Raw genomic sequence first — 21,881 nt, 5'->3', positions numbered from 1 at the left:
TTTATTTTATTGTTAGTGTAAGATATGCTATACTAGGAGCATTTTCCAGTTTGGCTATAGAAATGCATCCCACTTGTTGGTGGGTATGCACACATAAAAACCCTTTCTAACACCCTTTGAGAAAACTCCTCCCCTAGGTAGGAAGGCACCTATCCTTCCGATTCAAAAATACAGGCTGAGTATGACAACATTAACTGACTTTTCCATTTTCAAGACTAAATCTTGCTACAACTGAACATTAAAAAAACAAAAAATGTAAAAAGGATGCAAAAGCAGCACATTTTTATTCATATCCCAGAAATTCTGAGGGTGAAATTCAAGCCACACAAGGCACAGCTCAATTTTTGAAACAAACATCTAATTAAAGGGGATGTCAATTAAATCAGAATGGCTACATACACAGCATCATTAAGAGGCCTGTTTCAACAATGCTGTCAAGTATACGTGACAATGGGCAGAAAAAGACAACATTTAAATGCCTTTATTACCCTGTTTCCCTCAATCCATCATTATTATAAACAATTGGTGAGGCATTTTTCTTGCAATACCATTATGAAGTTACCAGATACAACTAGTTTCTGTAGGCATAATTTTAGGTACCCTTAAGCAAATAAAACACTAAAATTGACATGAGCTGTTTCACAGTATACAAAAATTATCACAACGTAATTTTAACTTCTGACTCTTGAGAATCATGAGAATAATTTAGAGCTACAGGAGACCTTAGTTCTGTATTGTCAGTCTGCCCAAACCTAATACATCAAATAATTTTAAAGGTGGACAGGAATAATACCTATAGCTATATAGTTGGGAAAAAAATCGGAAAAAAACTTGAGATTTATCTATAGCCAAAGTCCCATCCCTGCACTAAAAAACTGGACATTCAGCCTATGCTGGCCTCACCGCTCTCTGCTGGACTGCTTCCTCCCACAGCTGGAGGCTCATATTCTCTGTCAGGCCTTGTGCTCAGCACAACCCTGCCACTGTTCTTACGACAAAGACTCGGCAGGGCACTACACTTGAACTGCTTGCGATCCCCGTGTAATTGAAATGCCAGGGGCTGACCACTCGTCTTAGTTCAACTCTCCACATCCTTTCGTTACAGGCTGGTAGGAGAGGCAAAAGCGGTGCATGCACACAGCCTGTCCTGCAACGGGGTCACACATCAACTGATACCGAAGGTCTCCAGGAGGGATCTTTCAAAAGCAAGAGTTAGGGAAGCAAGGTCTCTGAAGAGAAACTGCATGCCCCATTGGTCTAGATAATGTATTTTCCCTCGCTATAATTTGAAACTCAATGAGCGGTACTAATACTGCTGCTTGAATACCACAAACAGCAGCAGCAGAGACAAATGGCTGGTTGACATCAAGAATAAAAGCAAATCCTGTGAGTAAAGGTTCTTCTGTAATTTTTTCCAGCAGAACTTGCATCTCCTCCTCCTTAAAAAGACACTTTCAAGCTTACACAGTAGAAGCAGGAGAACAGGGAACAGAATAAGCATGGAAGACAAACTTCACAGTGATTCTATTAATATGGAACTGCCTGTTGTATAAACATATTGCTACACATTAACCATCACTTCATATACAAATAGTAGCATTTGAATCACTGCATTTTCCAACCAGATTATAACTGTTGCAAGTCTCGCCTTGGGAAGACACTTCAGTAACACCTGAAGACAGATGAACATACACCTATCTATGTTAACGTACGTTTGTACCAAGCACTAAATATCCATTTTGCAGAAAAGAAATAGAGCAATGCATTTACAGAGACTGTTAACATGACATTTGCATAACAGATGAACCTGTTGCCATGGAAAGTGTAAGAAAATTCTGAGCTGGGCTATTTAAAACACCAATTTCTGCAAGTGTTTGGCAAAGTCTCTGCTTTAATGACAGCACTAAAGATCATGTTACTATATCTGACCACAAACTTCTTAAATTATACAATAATCAGTACAAGAAATGTTAGCATGGCATCATAGGGTATGCCATGCCAACATAAAGAAATGATGCAACAGTTCGCAAGAAGCAAAAGGGAGTATATTGCCATTATAGGGAGTTCTTCATGAGCCCAGAAAATCTTAGCCCAAGCTATTCACAAAATGCAGATAAACAGGTAAAACCCAAACATTTAGGCTGAAAAATCCTACAAGCGGGAAGCTTATCTTCAATGTTTAGTATTATACCAGTCTACAAAACCTGAAATAGGAATTGTCTCCAGTCTTCTTCATACACTTTATGTTTTATAAATTAAATTACGTACCATCACCCTCCGCAACAGAAAGAGGAGCAAAAAGTAGTTTATGTTATCTGTTTGCAATAGTATGCCATCCACATTTGCAGCACCTCATTCAAATCCTTAATATGTTATGCCTTCTGACTAACCTGAGTATAAATCATAGGAAGTCTCAACTTTTTAAGACTAGAAGACTTCCTCATCCTTAATAACTTAAGTAGTCCAGAATGTCACCTAACAATTACGAAGTATGGCAAACATCCACAAGGTTTAATTCTATGCAATTTTAACCCACACAAGAGCTGTGATGAAACAATTAAATGTAAATAATTAAACATAGAGCTTTTATCTCAGCGAGATTTAAAAATGTTACTTCTGCCCACGTGATGGTATTTCTAAAACTAAAATAGCAGATACAGAGTACACAAATACGCAATCTGACTTGCTCTAGAATTTCTCAATCACTCAACGTAGTTGTGTATTTCTACCTCCTACCCTCCCTAATAACACAACCTCCCACCATTCACTACAAATTCCTAGCAAGTTACTTGATAGCTAACCACAGCTACCATTGACACAGCCAACTCATTACAGAAAATATGATAAACATTCTTCTCTGTAGTTATACTCCATTAGCTTTTATTTTGCTAAGTATTAAAACAAAAGAAGCAGCAAAAGAAGTGACAGCTGGCATACAGATTTTCCAGAAATAACTGGTGTTGTCTATATTTAGCCAGTTTTTATGTACAATTGAGTTAAAAATAGAGCATCCAAATTTTGTATTTAAATACAGAGAATTAGTCAAAATTTAAATCTCTGCTTTAACGAGTATGAGTTTTTACTTGAATCCAGAAAATGTTGCTTCTACATTCACTACAGCTCTCCCCGAAATGTAGCTGCACTCAGATAATTAAGAAACACCATGCATTTTGACAGCATCATTTGTAAGAGAATGCAGATGACAGACCTCACATGACTACTTGTACCACAAAGTTTAAAATGATCACTATTAGATCAGTCTGCCTTTATCCGTAATAAATAACCCAAATATTTGTCATAGCCCTATTTGGTTACTAAACATTTGAGAGGGTTAGATCAAAAATTATCTCAGTTTTTTAGCTAAGTTATCTTTAAAGGTTAACTGCTTAGGACTTTCCCTGCCATTTTATTCTGCTGTTTGACAAACTGGGTATGTTCAAATTCAGTAGTGGTCATATCAATAAGTGACATTTAAAAAAAAAGGAAAAAAAAAATCAACAGGACTGCTGAGTCCACATGCAGACCCAAAAGCTAATGCCCTTCATACACTGCTGATAAAGGTGGTGTTCTGCTATCAAGAGCAATTTTGCTCCACCATGCCAAACAGAACTCTTGAAAGGTTAGTAAAAACCTACAATTGCATGGAAGACCAAAAACGCACAGTTTATCCAAACGTTCGTCCAGACAGGGGCTATGGCTTGGCTTGGAGAATGCAGCTGTACAAGGGCTACAATTCCCAGGAAACAGGACTGCCTTTGTATCTAACCAGAGCATTGGGATTACTGTAACAGGAGTCTCTAACACTGAGGAAACAAGAGCAAAGCCTCTCACAGATGTAGGATCCAGACAGTGCTGCTGCCACCAGATTAAATCTCCCATGTATAAAATTAAACCCCTCAGAATTGCTACAAGGTCACACTCAGCATTTTTTATTGACATTCACTCAGATTTGTCCTCTGTTACTCATTTTTACCCAACTGAATCCTTTTGTTTACTGTAACTACATGTCATTTGTCAGAAATTTTTCTCCAACAAAACAGTATTCTCAGTAATATCACTCTCTTCTGTTTTACAGTGTATTTCATCCCCCTCCTTGACATACATTTCCAGTTTTCTTTCCTTTAACCTTCTTATTCTCTTATTTTTCTTCAATACAACTTGCAGAGGTAATCTTTACTTTAGGGGATTCAATAGAGAAAACCACATAGATAGAGCACACGTTTTTGTTGATGAAAATCTTTTTTTTAATATTATCTGCAGCAATCCAATAGATTTGCAATAGATTCGTACCTTGCATTTCGAAAAGGGAAAATTACTTTGGAAAACACATTCAGTAGTATTTCCCATAGCACACACTCGCTTATTGTCCTCCTTTTACTAGTGCATTCCAAAGTGCCAAGGTATCAGTTTTGGCATGCAGCGTAAGCTTGCTTTAAACAGTATTTCTTTTTTCTGTACAGTTTTAAAGGCTATTATTTACTGCAAGCATAGCATTATTAATTTCCCGAGCTTTTTGCTCAGACACTAAAAACAGAGATGTAAAAACAATATATGGCAAATGACATGCACTCTTATTTGTACAAGGTAAGGAAAACAATATGATTAACAACTTAAGCAGGAAATGGAATTACAACTTGGAATTACAACAGTGGAATTACAAAAATGGAATTACCAACTACCTACTATAGTAAATACACAGTGGTTTCCATTAGTCCCCATTAAAAATATTACCGCATTTTATGAACGGGGTCTCCAACCTAACAATGAACATCTTTAATTATCAATAAGCAGCTACTGTCACAACACATTTGCAGGCATGAAAACTTTGCTTCTCTGCATCTGTTAAATTTGGAAAGACTCATCTCCTTCCAACTTCAGAGTGATAATCCAAGGGTCATATAGCAGAACATCACCACAGGTCCTTTCTAGTATATAAAAGTAGATAAAGGAGGAGGGTAAACATTATGTAAACTCATTATTTTAATGTACAGTACAGTCCCCAAATCATTTTTATCTGCTGAGAAATTGTGAAAGATTTGCTTAGCTTTCTCTGTGAAACCAAGTGCTTCATTCATTTCAGCTGCAGCCCATTGATATTTTCTTAGAGAAATGCTTTTCAGTCTTCTCTTGTAACAGAAGATATACTGAATTATATTTCCAAAGGAACTCTAACTGTAATGCTCCAGTTGCCCCATCGGTGCATTTCTCAAGATGTAGAAGAGAGTACTACAGGACAACAGCAACAGTTGGTGCTTTTGTTAAAAGAACCAACAGCAGAAGTTACTAAATTTATAGTTTGCCCCAAACCAGACAACAGCGAACTGGTATCTGCTTAATTTATGAAATGAAGAAAGGTCAATAAGCTCATAAAGTCACCACAGGGAATGGCAACTTCCTCCATTTTTCAAATAAAGTGAAAACAAACCCCAGTCAGAGCACAAATGTATTTGTCTTTTGCTCAGTTAACTGCTACATTCCAGATTAACCTGTTTAGATCAAACTAGACTTTAAAGGTGCAGAAGTTTTTTGCACACATCTTTTCATAGCATAAAATGTCAACTAAAACAGAATAAAAAAAAAAAAGGTCACTGAAAAGTAACTCGGACATTTTCATTTGCAGGCAAGGAACCAGAAAAAAAACATAGCTCTGGTATATGAGAGTGGAGAGACTGGAGGCTGACACTTAACAGTTAAGGATTCAGTCGCTATGAGTGAAGTTTCAGCACAAAGTCCACTTTGCTTTTGCAATCCCTCACAAGGGTCCGTAAGATTTGAAACACTGGACTCTTTGCTCTTTACCTGCAACTTGAAATAGAACACTTTGCAGGAAAGTCAATTTTTTACTCAACTCACTGAAACTTAGTATGACCTGCTCCTTGGTAAAAGCCCAAGACAACTCTAGTATTTGGCAGCAGTATCACACATTTCCTTTTAAGAGTATGACTCTACCTCAAAGGTGTGTGTTCTAACATTCTGATACAAACTTACTGCTAAAGAGAGGTCAGGCATCATTGCAGTTGAGCTGCTCTACACTACCTAGACACTTAGTTTCCAACTTTACTGGCAGCAACAGAAGGAAGTTTGCACTGGCCTTGACTCTGAATGAAGGCAATACAGGAGAAAATTTACTAAAATTTATATGAATCAAGTCACTTTCAGAAACACTAGGTCTATCCCATTCAACAATCAAATTGTTTCCTTTCCCATTCAACAATCAAATTGTTTCTTATGGACTGCCAAATAAAACAAAATTCATATTTGACTAGATTCAAGTGAGGCATCTGGCTCTCAATGCAAGTTAGAATAGATGTATAGCTGACTACCCATTCCCATGGCATTTTGCAGTAATAATAATCAAGATGATAAATTTTCAGCTATTATAATACTCTCACTAGAGTAACTTTATGTCAATCATCACATTAATAATACTGCCTCTTTGAAGTTCTAAAGCATTAATCATAGTCTATCAAATGCTCTTGCAGAACTCTGATAGAAAGTGTGACAACAAAATTAACTCTTTAACAGCAACCCTGGTAAGCACGTAAGTGCTTCTGAAAGTTTCATCCTAACTAACTTACATGCCCTGGTGATCCAAATAAATAGTGTGCTTGCCTAGTCCAGGGGAAAAAGTGTATAAAGGTAAGTAAATATTTGCTGCTGAATATCTGATGGTCAGACATTATCTAATTTCTTAGCTACAAAAGTTGAAATACTAGTGAGTCTTATTTCAGTCACTGTTAAACCCAAATAAAAACTTAGACTGCTGTAACATTTCCTTGAGGAACTTGACACAGCAAGTGCAGGCCAGTGAGAATTCTTCAAAACAAAGTCATTCCCGCCAATCTGTGTAAGGCTCTTGGCAGGAATAACAAAATAAATTTGAAGGTTTGACAGATCTAAAAAAAAAAAAAAAAGAAAAAAAATACACTGTGGTCTGACAACTGTTTTTCCTTTTGTTCATTCAGAAAATGTACTGAATACTTAATAAGTGGAATATAAAATTACTTTGATATTTTGCAGTTTCGTAATCCAGTGACATGAGAATCTTCAGAGAGACTTTACAAACACCTCTTGCCTTACAAAGGAGATCTCACAATTAAAGAAAACAGCTCTCACACACACACACAAATGGAGTCTGCTTCTCTTCCCATAAATAAACCAGCTATCAAAACTTTGTATGCACACACTTGAAGTTACATTAAATGTGCTTCTTTATCACTGCATAATAAATTACACAGGACATCTGTAGATAGGCCCTCGGTGTAAATGTTCCCTGTAAACAATTCAAGAAAAATAAATGGTCAATGCAAAATTATGGTAAATTGTAATAAAAACAAGCACTGAAAGAGTTTAGTGCCATTAATGATACAGAATCAGTATGAGTAATATTGTTCAAATGGTTTTGAAAGATGAAGCATAAAAAGAAAACACCTAGAGAAAGGCAGTAAAAATTATTAAAAGGTATGGAAGATTCTCATTACAAGGAGAACTTAGAGCCTTCTCTAAATTAAGATATGATTCAAGCTAGAGGTAAATAAAATAAGAATGCACTGAAACTCAATCGTTGACTTTACCTTGTGTTCGCTATAAAAGCCAGAGTCTCCTATTATAAAACAAAAAACGAAGTAGGAGATTGCACAGGAGGGAAGGAAACCATAGAAAGAACAATAGTGTCTGGTCAACCCTTGACTTAACATGAGGTAATGCAAAGGAATTCAAGAAACGATTATTCATGTGAATAAAAGTCATCCAGATTTAAGTGACACAGCAAACCCAAACACTTTAATATAGGTAAGGCAGTCAGTAACTCATTGAGTTTGCTCTCTTGTATGCTATAAGCAACAGGACAATTCTAAATCATAAAATAGGTCATTTAAGGGAATTAAAAAAAAAAAAAGCAGTCGTTTCACTCAGAAAACAGTGTCTATTCTTCTGTTCTGCAGGAATTCACCCCCTTCCTATTTTGGAACATAACCTCCAAACTATCTATCTCAAAGCTCTTCCCTAAAACGGCAATCACCAAATATTCTTCACATTTTCTACGCAGAGGCATTTAAAGACTTCTGTGATTCAGAAGAGAATATTCTAAGAAAGCTTTGGAAAATCCTAATACAATAAAATATTTCTGCAAGGAAAGTAACATTTCAATAGAAACTTAGTAACTTCTAACTTATTTTCAGGAAAATTAGAAAAGTATTTTCCTAAGAAAGGAGAAAAATAATTTCAAAACTGGTTTAATTTAAAAAAAAATTAGCAGTGAAATACCAAGCTGCTTTTCTTCCAGGTCACTCATTGTTTCAAAGCTAACCCTGATCAACAGAAAAAAAATTGATTAATACTAGAAAGCTGTCTGGTGCCTTATTTCACTTCCCACTGTAGGTTATGTAACTGAAGACAGCATTAGCAAATTTGCTAGGAAACACTGCAACTGTGGTCTAGATTTATTTTATTTTTTTAATTTGGAAAAAATAGTGTAAGGAAGGGTGGCTGAAAAAGCTAAAGAAAAATATGAAACACTTTAGAATTTGAATAACCAAATAACCCAAGAAAAATATTTTTATTATGTTATCGACAAATATATACATTTGCCCTAACCAGAAATAAGTTAGTAGCTAGAAACATGCCAACTTGCTACAATCATGAAGGCCAGATTATTATTTGTTAAGGGCAAAAAAACCACAGAGATAAAGTAACTGAGAGAATATGCAAGGTGCTTGTAGTACTTGTTTTAAAAAAGTACTGAGATACTGATAATCAGCACTGAGTCCTTACACTGCATTCCTGACCACCTTCAAGCCCTTTGCTAAATAAATTCTGCTTATACATTGATGATGCTTTCTTAGTGGCATCACCAGCCAGATGCTTGTGTTAGACAAAGCTGGGGGGCCCCCAAACTACAAACATCAGGATGTCCGATCCCACTTCTAGTACAAATACATACCATGATACACTGATAACAGTGACAGTCCCACACTGCCAAGAGAGCACACTGATAGCACCTGTGGATTTCCATTACCAGCTGCACATGTGGAAACTTTTAAAGGGAGTGTATACACAATAGTACATCTGAGACTTCTGAAGAAGCAGCAAACCTTACAGCCTTCCCTAACCTTGTAATTACAGTACATAAGTAAACAAATTTCCCAATGTTCACATAAATATGATACAACCTGACTAAAGCAAAAACACTCATGTTTTTTAATAACTGAATGTGCTACGGCCTCATATTTCCAAAAGTTTATACTTAGAAATATGGAGTTTAAGGTGTCAATACATGCAAATTAGTGGTGAATTTTTAATTTTTTTTTTTTTACCTCTGAAATGAAGGCTTATCTTCTCCTATTCTTAAACCTGTAGGCAGGAGCAAGGCTGGAATGAATCATACCAATTTCACTGTGCTGTTCGGGAAAGCTCAGAGCAGCAGCTAGCATAGGAACTGGGGGCGTTGCTGTAGAAGTGAAGATGGGAATTTAAAGTAATACGAGTCTCCTATTCAAAGGGCCCCATTTGTGACAGATGAAAGAAAATTTCTGCTGGTTAGACGACCTCAAATATATTAGATATTCACGAGACAGAAGCTGCCACAGAGATATAGTTTCCCCGACACCCCAAATGCAGCTTTTTAACTGGGGTTACAGAATTCTTCTCGTAAATCAGTGTGATTTTGGGAAATCAAAGTAAACTTCATTTTAAGGTTTTGTTCCAGGTGATCTTGCTGACCTTCTCCTTCCTCCTTTGTTTTTTCCAGTCATTGGCTAGGAAATTTTGAAGCCTTGAGTTCCTAAGTTTTTCATTAAATCTATTGGAGACAGAGCTTAGGTAAGAATATCATTTCATGTTATCCTTGCTACTAACATGCAACTTACAGAATTTTAACATCCTTCTATAAGCTACATTCCAATTAATACACAATCATTTTTCTCACAAGCTCTTTTCTGTTTGGAAGTAAACTTTTAAACTTATTCCAAGTGCAAGCCTAATAAATTCATTTAACTTAAAAACCAGACATCAGGGCATCATTTGGCCATGATTTCCATTTGTGATGACATCCAGATGGCAATCCAAGCCCTACCTTTTGTAAACAGGATGCATATTTATGTGACTCTCAAGTACAGCTAATTATTTAGAACTAAGTGAGAATGCCTATAAAAGTATTAAAAAAAAAAAGCAAGGATTTCTACTATCACAGAATTTAACCTGCTCATTTCATCTTTACATTTCCCTTTTCTGCAGCAATTTGACAGTTTCAGCAAGTCACACTTATAGACAAAAGAAAATCCCATCTAACTTTTATTATGACAGCATTTATTTAGAATCTGTGAAGCAGAAGCCTAAAGTTGCACTTTGCATTCAGACTGATATAAAACGAGTAATAATAATTATTTATAACAGATGATAATTGATTCATAATTCACCCACCTTAATCTCACACTATCTCTGGGACAGTATTATTTACTAAAAGTTACCCTATAGTTCATGCTCTCCCTGAAATCTCATAAGAGCTATGGGAAGTAGCAACATTATGATAGCAGTAGAGCCATTTAAGGTAGTAAAGTTTTAAAAGATTTATTAGCAATGGTTTGAGACTTTAAAACTGTACTACAATAAATAATCACCAGGGGCTGTCCAAGATAAAGGTGAACCCAATTCAGGGGTTTTGCTTACACTACAATAGAGGACTCTATTTTAAGAGGTGACACAACTGGGTTTTTTAAGAGGTCATTTGGTTTCATGACAGACTCCCACTCAAGTTGCTTTATGCAGCATGTGCTTTTGGTAAAATGAAATTACAGACTTTTTTTCCCTCCCCTCTTGACAGCCTGACTTTGTACAGACAGAAGATATGAAAGAGGCACATGCAGTATTCATTCCAGACAATAGTACGAATTATGCCACTGGCGTTTGTTGCCTAGATAAAGTGCTAAGTGGAACACAGCTAAGACACAAATACAGCTGAGCAGCACAGCATGGAACCACTACCATAGAGATATAAATAAGCACAGAAGTAGTAAAACATTGCCCTCTTCTCCCCCTCCCCGTCCCCACAAAAAAAAAGGTTTTTTTAGAAGGTATTATTCACAAGCATGTAGCAGAGCAAACTTTTATCCTGTGTAACATCAGTATCTTTCTTCCTCCAAGAACAGACTTTTGTTCTGCCACATAATCCATAACAGAAACTGCCTAGATTATTTCAGCATTGTTTGATTACACTTTGGAGCCTACTTAGCACCTTAAAGCAGATTATAGCCTGATAAAACCACTGGGTATTTTTATGTATGACCAATTTTTTTTTTTATGTTTTTATTTAGTTAGTGAAAAGTTATTTTTGAAAGGAAGACAGAGTCTGAAGCCAGAGACTCCGAAAGTGTTCTTCGTGAAGGAAACACTCATCTTCGATATTACTGCTTTCTACTACTACATATTACTACTGTCAAATATAAAGGAAGAAATATCCTGATGAGAGAAAAAAAAGTGTCCACACTACTCCTCTAATGGACACATGAATTCAACTGTAAAGTGAAAGCCAAGCTGTTCTCTCTTACTCCTTAAAAAGGGAATAAATGAAAAATCTTGTGCTAATGCATGTGATTTGAACAAATTTTCCTACAAGCTTGGCAGGCAGGACAGAAGCATATTAACTACAACTTGGGAGAAGCAGATGCTAAACACTTAACAAATAAATGAAATCTCAGAAAATGCAAAAGCAACAAAAAAACTAGATCTTTTTTCTGCTAGTTGTTGACCATGCAATGGCAGCTGCTAGCTCTTAACCATGTAGTAATCATGTCAAAGATAACCAGGGTTGCCTCTGATAAAAATCTTAGATGCTACCCAAGTTCATCAAGTTGTTTTCCTTCTTTTGGGTTGTATTCTCTCCCTCAATATCCTTTTATCCTACTAAATTTCTTTCTAAATCTCAAATGCACTCATCACCTTAGCAACAACATGCAATGTTTCAGTGCATAAAAATAAAATATTAAGAACTGCCTCTTTTCCTCAAGGACTCTTAAGCTGTTGTGCACAGCAGAAGAAAGATGTAAAGGATTTACTCCAGCTATCAAAACCCACAACCAAGCCAGGCAGTAACTATTGAACATTAACACCTGGGAGGTATAAAGTATTTTGAATGCAGACTACAAGAACAAAAATATGCAAGACATTGAACTGCTGAAGAAGTTGTGCAACTAAACAGCAGGCGAGTTTTGAGAAACACGACTAAAGCATAACCAAGATCCCACCTTTTGCTAACACATTAGAGCAAAATGGTACATGGAGAAGAATGCCAGGTGCCATCCTAAATATGGTCTAAAGCAGATTATGAACCTTGTGTCAGTAATCACTTGCAAACAGAGGTCAGATCAAGGTCAAGGAAAACAGTTGAATCTGTACTTTGTGTCTACTCTAGACTTGGTCAGCTGCTGATTCTTAAATGCCATCTCAACTTTACAAATTTAGTAAGGCCTACCTCTTATGGTAAAACAGTCTGAATTGACAGCATGTGAGGATTTGTTCAGAAATAACAAGTATTCCTACTGCAATAAGAAAAGTTTTACAATAATGAAAGCCTTGATTGATTGATTGGGCAAAAGACATCACATTTTTAATACCTGTGAAATGGTCACCTTTTCTGATATAATCAGAGTTCATTAAATAAATTGCAGAAACGAGACTATTTGTCAAACGATAGCTATCTTAACTGTCGAAGGACAAGGCTTAAGATGCATTAAAAATTCAAAAGGATATTTGTTTTACTGAATAGAGAATAATTATGAGCTATTTAATAACTGCATGTTTTGAATAACTAAATTATAATACACTTCTCAAATAATGTCTTGCCTAGGAATTTCTAAGGTATTAAACTGTCAGTTTACTTTTCTGGAAAATGTGTTTCTACAGGACACACTCATTCACAGTTGTTTAAACTTGGCAGTTCTTTCTTAGTTCTATTTTCTCCTCAGTGTCTAAGATGACAACCTGCAACACAGGCCAAAATAAAGTTTATAAAAAAAAAAGAATTAATTGATCTCTTTAGGTAGCTAATAAATTCAAGTATCACAACCCTCTGGAGGAGCCACTCTCTAGCAAGTTTCTTAAACTGGTATTTAATCTAAAAAGATTACCTTGTACTGACTCCCAGTTTTTCACATGTATAAAGTTAAGTCACAACAACTTTTTCTCCCCACCACCCTTTCATCATATAGTTAGAATTATTCTTTTAAAAAATTACTTTTTAATCCTGCTTATCAGAATTTCTTTTTTTTCCCATAAAACCTCAACCCCAGGGCTAAGAAACTTCCATATCCAAGAGATATAGCTGAGTCTGCAAAAGGCGGCACATCAGTAGAAACCATTTTAGAATCCTAACTGCAGCTACTGCTATCAAATCAGCAGAAAAAGTTGTGTTTCTTGTAAGAAATTTGCTGTGAATTGCAAATATTAGCAGATGTTACTACAAATACTAAAATAACTGAGAGTAAATGTAGAGGAGTAAAAATAATTCCAATGGAACCTACTAAAAATAGGACTATACAATTTCAAAATATGCAAGTATTAGAAAAGAATTAGGCACATACTATGAAATGCCTTATCTTTTACAGCATGGATTCTGAAACTTTAATCATAACAATTCAAAGCAACTAAATACGCAGAACTTGGTCTTTTTGCTTCATGATACAGGAGTATAATTCCATAAATAAATTATTCTTGGTTATTCTCAAATGCCTCACCTATATTGTATTTGGGGTTGTTTGTTGGTTTGGGGTTTTTTTGTTTGGTTGGGTTTGTTGTTTTTTTTTTTTTAATGTTTGTGAGCCTTGATAAGGAGCTTATGTTTACAAAATGGGGGAAAAGATCAACTGTTCCTAATTATGACAGTCTGAAATCTGTAAAACCCATAACAGTTAAAACTTTAAACCTACAAAATAGCACAAAACCAAAACCCAGGAACCACCAAATTAGTTTACTGACATTTTTATCTATAACTTCACGAATGCAAATAAAACTCCTGTGCCATGGAAAATTACTTTAGAAATTATTCTGTCTGGCTTTTCTGATTTATAATATAACCAAATTCTTTCAAGTTGTTTTTCTAGCCTTTCAGGTAAATCACAGGCACACAAATTCTATTTACTAAGATAATGTACATTTAGGAAAAACCATAATACAGCTTCTAATTTACCAGGCATTACTTACATATGTGCTAAATATGCTTTTCATTACAGGCAGCAAAATAAAAATCAGTGCTTGAACTTCAGTTTGTATTAGCTCAACCTACGAATTACTGTTCAAAAGAATAACCAATTGTCTTGCACCACTTCCTTCTCCCAGCCCCCTCCTCAATCTTTAAAATAAAAAAAATTTATATAATAACTGTTCTCCTAAATATTTGAGCTTGTTCCCAGTGTGAGTTCCACAGTCAACTGCACCACAAGTAAGATCAGGCCCTATGTTTTCAGGTCAAAAAATTTACAACGATGCCATTTAAAATATTATCGCCTTTCCTTCTTTGGTTCGGTTGTAACCTTCAGAGAATTCCAAAATATACATATTCACCTACAAGAGGAATAGATGCCCTTGTGCTACAACTGTAAATACTTTCTTCTTCTATTTACTCCCTGTAAGTGGTAGCTTCTATTGTGATTTTGGCCTAAAACGGTAGCCAAAATGTCAGTTATATAAGGCCATGCGTGGAGGCACACGCACTCTAAAAGATATCACTACTGAATTAATCACGGAAAAAATAATGGATTTCTGGTTTGACATACATATTTACGTAAAGACTAACGTGCCTACCCCCCCGAAATTGTTCTCCCATCCTTCCTCTGCTGCCGAAGTCGCCCAAAAGTAGTCACTCACGCTGCCTGCAAAATTTCATAACCAACAAGATCACCACTACCCTAACAGTAACAAGAAATTAAAACCCACGGAAAAAAGAGCAAAGCCTTACTTTTTCATCTGCACCAGAGCTCGACCGAAGTAAAAAAAAAAAAATGATCCTTGCGCATAACAGAAACCCATTCCTCGGCGACACTTCACTTGTTAACGCTGCCTGCAAATAATTTTAGCAGCAACCCCACCCACACAAAAAAGTTTGTAGTTTGAACAAGGCTGACACAACCTGGCGTGCTGTTGCGCAAAGGGCATTCCCACACTCCCGGCGAGCCCCCCCAGCCCTCGGCGCAGCCCCGGCTCCGCTCGGAGACATTTTCCCTCCCCGCGCAGCGCCCGCTCCTCGCAAACAGCCCCGCGCCTCTCACACCGCCCCGGCCAACTTTTCCAGACGGGCCGGGAAACGACGCAACTTCCATGTTTCGCCCCGCGGGCCCCCCCCCTCCACCCCGGCCCTTCCTCCCTTCGGCTCGGGAGGCGGCGGCGGGGGAAGGTCACGGCGGCCGCCGCCGCCCCCCCCCCCCCCCCCGGCAAAAGTTTGCGGGTCGTCGTCGTCCCCCCCCCCTTCCTCCGCCGCCATGGCCGGCCGCGGCGGGCCGCGGGCGCGTGGCGGCAGGGAGGGCCGGGGGGCCGCGTCGCGTGGCGGCGGGGAGGGCCCTACCTTTCTTGGCTTTCGGGGAGTGCCGCCGGCTCCGGGCGCTGGCTCGCTCTTCCTCAATAGCGGCGGCTATCTCCGGGTCGTCCTCCCCATTGTACCACACCAACAGCTCCTCGCCGGGCGCGATTGGCTGCCGGGAGAGAAGAGAGAGGCGCGGCGCCAATCAGGCGGCGGCTTGTTGGCGGCGGGCCGCGGGGCGGGGGGGGGGGGGGGGGGGGAGCGGCGGCGGCGCCGACGGCGGTGGCCCCGCGCAGCCCGCGGCGCCCCGCGCGCCAAGGGCGCCGCCGCCCGCGCCCCCTGGCGGCCGGAGGGCGCGCAGCGCCGAGCTCCCCCCCACCCGCCGGGACCGAAGGAAACCCGCGCAGAAACGGGGCCGGTCCCCGCGGAAAAGCAGCACCCGAGCAACATCCCCCCTCCCCCCGGCCCCCTCCCCGACCTCTTTCGGACCGTAACGAGGGCGCCTTGCCCCCGAGAGACCGGCCTTCTCCGCCAGCGCTGTCGGTTAATTACACAGTAATACACAATTATTAAATAGACGGGCAACTTCAACCCCAATTCTGGTTTGTCTCGAATCCTGCCGTTGATTTAAGTCCGCGCAGGCCGGACTCGCGGCAGTGAAATCCCCGGTGTTTATCACTAGTGCTATTTACAGTTGAATTCTTCTCAGGGAGCTAGCAGCGTTACTCCAGCTAAACACACCTACCTTACACACAGCATTAAATAGCGAGTAAAAACTGTTCAGTCATCCACTAAAGTTGGAATTTGGAACAAAATCTAAAGGTACAGGAAAAGACTGTCGTAGTGAGCAAAGGGAATACAGAGGAACAGAGAGAGCGATTACAAATCAGAGAGATCCACTTAATTGCAGTAATGAAAGATTTGTTTGCTGTTCCAAATTTATTATTTCAAATTTTTTAATCCAATTAGAAAATGCACAGGAAAGACCAAATTAGTCAAGTAGGTATCACTGCAATTACTACTCACGTTCCCAGCACTGTCACCGAACTGATCAGTACTAGTTTCTCTGGTTATTTCACACGCTCCTTACATTATCAGACTCAAACTAGTAAGTCCCCAAGTTTGCAGACTAAAGATGCATTTCTACCTATTTTTTAAATCTTCACAATTATCTCTCCGATTCCTGAAGCATTCTATCCAAAACCAAGAAAAATCAACTTAAATGCCTGCCTTTACCTTAGCTACAATCCCCCTTTTTCCAGGGCTTAATGAACATTGGGCTTGTGGAGATAAGACACTATTTTTAGAGTCACTACATTAGAGCAAAGGGTATCCTTACGCTATTATTTCAAGGCTGAAACCAAAGGGAATTTTTGTATCAAAAACAATAGCAATATTTGTTTCCTCTAGAGCACTTTTTTTTTTTTTTTTAGAAGGTCTCACAGCACTTGATAAAGGTGATAGTTATCTTTATACCACCCCCCCCCCCCCCCACTGGAACAACAAGAGATGCAAGATCTCAACAACTATGTTAAGTGTTTAAGTTGTAATACAAGCAAAGCCTATGGTTTGGCTTCCTTGACAGTTCTGGAGGCCCGACAGGATAAATAGTGGTAAACCTACTTGCATGACCCCATTTTGCAGCTGTTTAGCAGCAAGGAATGAAGAAGAGTCGTCCGATGCAAACAACTTATCATCTAAACAATATACAAACTCAGAGAAAAGAGCTGGCAAAAAGTTTAGGCAATGCAAACACACAATGATAACAAGCGCGTAATTTGTTAGCTGCACGGCTGGAATTAACGTTCAACTTTATGAATTTAGTTTTGGTGTAACTGCTCTAGAATCTAAATTAAGCCCTCTAACCTTGTACTTCTAAAATGAGATGCAGCAGCAGCTTCAAAACCAGACAATTAAAACGGCTCCTTCACCAGCAATACGAGCGAGAAAAGGACTACACTGATCAAGTGCCACTTTCACCGCTACTCTGACACTAGAGAACATACCGCCATCTCTTACTGATGACACCCTCTAATAACAACGCCAAAACCCTACCTCCTCCAAACTATTACCTACAGATTGTTTGTGTAGTAGTGTCAGGTTGGGATAGCTTGGTTGGAAAAAGGTATGAATTTTGGAAAGTCTCCTTAGGTTAGTAACTCCCACATACTTTTTGGTGCATTATGTTTTACCTGCAACATTCAGCACTCCTTAATCTGAGTATTTTCTGTTCAGAAGGTTTAAAAGAATTTCAGAATTTGTTATTTTCAAGAGTAATATCCTAACCAGTTATATCCTAAGAAGTTCTAGCACAGATTGTCTAAAATTCATTGTACACATACAAGCACTGCAGTGTGTCTTGCACAGTCTGAGATAGCCATTTGCCTGTCTGACCTTATTGGAGTATATATTTTTCACCACAGACACTGCATTTTACTGCGATATTGTGCTTTTGCACCTAGATATGGCCTTATCTCCCCAAACATAACCAAAGAGGACAGTTTGTGGCATTAGTACTTGTGTGCATTTTTCATACTGTATGTAACAGGGAGGCTCCTGAGTTATTATAAACCTGTTTGACAGAACATTCTTCCATAAACAAATTAATTTCACCTTAATCAAGGACAGTTTCACAGCCAAGCTTATGTAGAAGGCTTATTGAAACTGAGTTTTCACTGCAATTTCACTTCTTCAAGAATTACAAAGTCTTGTACCATGTGCAGAATAACACCACTTAACTAGCTCATTTCATTAGGAGAGGCAGGAAAAACTTCTGAAACCCCATAATGAGTTTAAGCTGTTTCATCAAAATATCACAACTGTCATATATGCATCCTGGGGAAAGCGTATGCAAAGCAGCCTACAAATATCCTCAGTCCTTCAGTAAAGATAAAGAGAAGATGGAAGAGAAGAATATTTGCTTGTACTCACTTAAAAGTTCTATCCTACTCCTATTCATTTACAGCAGAGAACAGGGAAGTTAAAGCTCTGTGCAGTTTTGAGGTTCTTTTACACCAAGCAAATTTGGACTTTGCTTATCTTAGCAATGAAACTTGGAAATCAGCCTGTTTAACTAACAAATTAGAAACCCACAAAAAGCTGAAGAAAACCTTGGGAAAAAAATAAATACCTATGACAATATTTTAAATGCTTTGAGGTCAAGCAGAACAAAATGACATACAAGCCACTCTAATTCTCCTTTGGGGGTAAATAAAAACTGTGCTCTTTATTTATCACCAAATGGAATTCCCCTAAATTTATGAATTATCATAAAGACCAGGAAGGAACCATGTGTACATACCTGACTGGTAAATGTACAACAGTTTTGAAATGGCAGTGTATATACACCATAACACATTATATGCAGAAAGAGAAGGACGTGTAAGATTATTTATTACATACTTTCTTTTGTCTCAGTTATCAGTAAGGTGTGATGTGAATCCAAGACTGATATGGACTCTATATGAATATCATCATCTCTGATACAGGTGAGACAAAAACAAGCTTTAAATAAAAAGCAGACGTATAAGCAACCGTATTTTGTAAAGAAAGCAGAAAACAGCATAATTTTTTTCCCAAGGTATGACTCTTCCCTGCAGTTTCTAAGGTATAGGATAGTAAAAACTGATACAACAGACAGTATTCAAATGCTTTAATGTAGTAACTTGCTCTTGAGACCACACATTCAAAATCTCCTCCTCTACATTATACTTCTCCTACACTGTCAGTCACTTGCAGCTTAACTTCCAATTTCTTCACACTAACTTTATTTAAAAAGCATAGTAACTATAAATTTGTCACTTTAAATAATGAAAAATAAGTTTACAAAACACTAGACAAAACAAGCTTTCTTAATGACTTCCTTCGGTTTTCATATTCTTGGAATGGATAAAAAATAAACAGAATATTGTATTTAAAATATTCCTATTAAACTACAAGAATAGTCCACTTGTGCAATTAAAAACCACAAAATGTGACTTTCTAAATCTTGACCTGATTTATCAGTATGCTGACTGAATGCTGAATGTTTAATGGTAGTGAAAACTGTCCAATCTCATGTCAAGCTTTCACTTCAAAAATCATCACAGATCAGCAAGATCAGAATTTTCCTTACCTATCACTTCTCTAAAAGGTGGGAGAAGAGAATAAAATATATTGAAATAGATGGTTCAAAAAATAATTAGAATATCAACATGCACTTTTAACAACATTCATTATTACAGATTTGTGAGCTTTTTTTCCCCAATATGGAGCAAAGTTAAACTTTACATGATAACCTAGTTTTGCATAGTGAAGCAACTCAGACATTTCTAGAGCCACTTCTTAAATTGCCTTCCAAGTTACCTCTGTCTTAGATGTAGTGACAATCAAGGAACAGCAGGAACACACGATTGCAATGCTTCTTGGACTAACTTGGTCCTGGAAACAGTTTGGTTACTTTTGAGCAGTGTGAAGCTGGGATTACTAATACAAGCCATCCCAACGTAGCTCATGCAGAACTAGTTTGAGCATGTCCGCACCGTGTTCCTGGAACTAAGTCTACAGGGCAGAAACAACTCCATGGTTCTATACCAGCTCAGGTCCCAGCACCCTACTTTGTGCGACATCCAAGCCCAAAACTACTCAGAGCTGCTGCTTCTACGCTGGCCTCGAAGAGGTACAGCAGCAAGCCTTTGCGCAGAGGCAGCCTGGAGGTAATGCCATTTCTGATGTAACACTCCCTCCAACTAGCATACGGTGCAGACACCAATATGAATTTCCAGAAGTTTGACTGGGACTGGTATTGCCTACACTGAACTGAAGCTAATAAACAATCCCACAGCACACGCATATCTAAGTGGTTGCTGCAGGGGCAAATAGAGTCTGCTGAAGACAGCTCTTTGAAGAACCCCTTCGCAACCCAAATTCATAATCTCACACTGCAACAAAACCCAGACAGTTTTTAAAAGCAATAAAACTGATCTTTATAGGTTGCTCTAACAGTCTTCAGAAAGAGCTGCTTGGCAGCATGATCTTGTTGGCGGCAAGACCTACTAGGATAAAATTCATCAGGTCGCATGAGAAGACAGTCAAAGGAACAAAAAGGTATTTCAAATGCTGAGGCAAGGTATCTGTTATTCCATTAGCAGTGCTCGGACTCTTTTAGCAGTACAATTATTTTCCAAAGCACAATATTATCTATCAGAAAACAAATTTGAAATATGTGAATGCTTGTCTTTATCAGGACTAAAACCTCCGCAGAAAAGATTCCATGAGAAAGAAATTTAAAATGTCAAAGTAACTCCAAAAGCACACTTACATTAATGAACTAATGTGACTATGGGCAAAGGCAGAGGCAACCCAAGATAAAGTGTCTAGAGAAAACTAAGCTGGCTACAGATGCACATTGGGAGCCTGCCCTCAGTGAATAAACACTGGAGAGAAGTCAATAGTCTGACTGGCAATAGCAAACCTCTACTTGAATGCTATCTCAAAGCTATTAGAAAGTTCAGAAAATGTTTAGAAGTTTGGGGTTTTTTCAATCTAGTTTGAGTGACCTAAAATATAACAGTTTTACATATTGCTACACTGCCCTATAAACTTCAAAACTGCATGGTATCAACTCATTCTTTTATTAAGTGAAGATCAGTTACTTACAGATGTTGTTGGCCCTACAAGGAAATGTAAGAAAGAGCAATAGCGTAACAGCAAGGCTGCATATACCAAGAAACCACAAAAGCATTTTAAATAAAAACTAAGTCAAGCTATATATACTCACTGCTAGTAGGTTCTTGATCAGAGGTTCAAATAATACTTTGTAGCCCCAATATTCTAACACTAACATACTCTACCACTAAGTATAGTTAAACCATTTTTTTTCTTGGTTTGGGAGATACAATGCCCCAGGAATTACACCCTTTTTCCTGCCCCCCACTCCCTGAATAAAAACGGAATGGTATAAAACCAGGAAAACTCGTTTCATGAAGCTACCTATAAAAGTGTTTTGACAACCAATCTTTGTCATACGATGCAAAGACCATAAAAATAACCAATTTCTGCAAAAAATCCTCAGTAGGAAGTGTCTCAGTATCTACAGAAATAGAAAAACATTTATTTTATGTAATCTGCTATAGTTCTGCATTCTAGTTTGTATCAAATTTGGCGCTACAGCACATTATTAACCAACAAGATAGATTTAAGTGTTCATACATATCCTGCATTTTAACAGTAGATCTTAATGTTAACTGCATTGGCACAGAAGAATTTAGACCAATGAAATGTAGCATTTGCAGCATTTTAATTATATTTCATAAAATGTTTCAAAACATTTTTAATACAAATAGCAAAAAAATTGGATTTGAATAAAGGGGGAAAGAAAGTATTAATAATAAAAGGT

At 37.9% G+C, this 21,881-nt stretch overlaps 1 protein-coding gene across 8 annotated transcripts in view; it reads right to left on the bottom strand.

Annotated features, from left to right (window-relative positions):
- Positions 1–21,881, bottom strand: part of PRDM2 (PR/SET domain 2) — a 75,001-nt gene that overhangs the window by 30,773 nt on the left and 22,347 nt on the right. For all 8 annotated transcript variants that reach the window (XR_012650361.1, XM_075027487.1, XM_075027484.1 and 5 more), the window contains one exon: positions 15,551–15,677. Coding sequence is in view for 7 of the 8 variants with exons in the window: in XM_075027487.1 (XP_074883588.1) it covers positions 15,551–15,677 (127 nt within the window). In the remaining variant the exon portion in view is untranslated. The remainder of the gene's footprint in view (positions 1–15,550; positions 15,678–21,881) is intronic.

Source organism: Buteo buteo, chromosome 5 (genome assembly GCF_964188355.1).
Source record: "Buteo buteo chromosome 5, bButBut1.hap1.1, whole genome shotgun sequence".
Classification (NCBI taxonomy): domain Eukaryota; kingdom Metazoa; phylum Chordata; class Aves; order Accipitriformes; family Accipitridae; genus Buteo; species Buteo buteo.
Note: the sequence above shows the minus strand (reverse complement) of the source record. Positions and strands in the feature narration are given on the sequence as shown.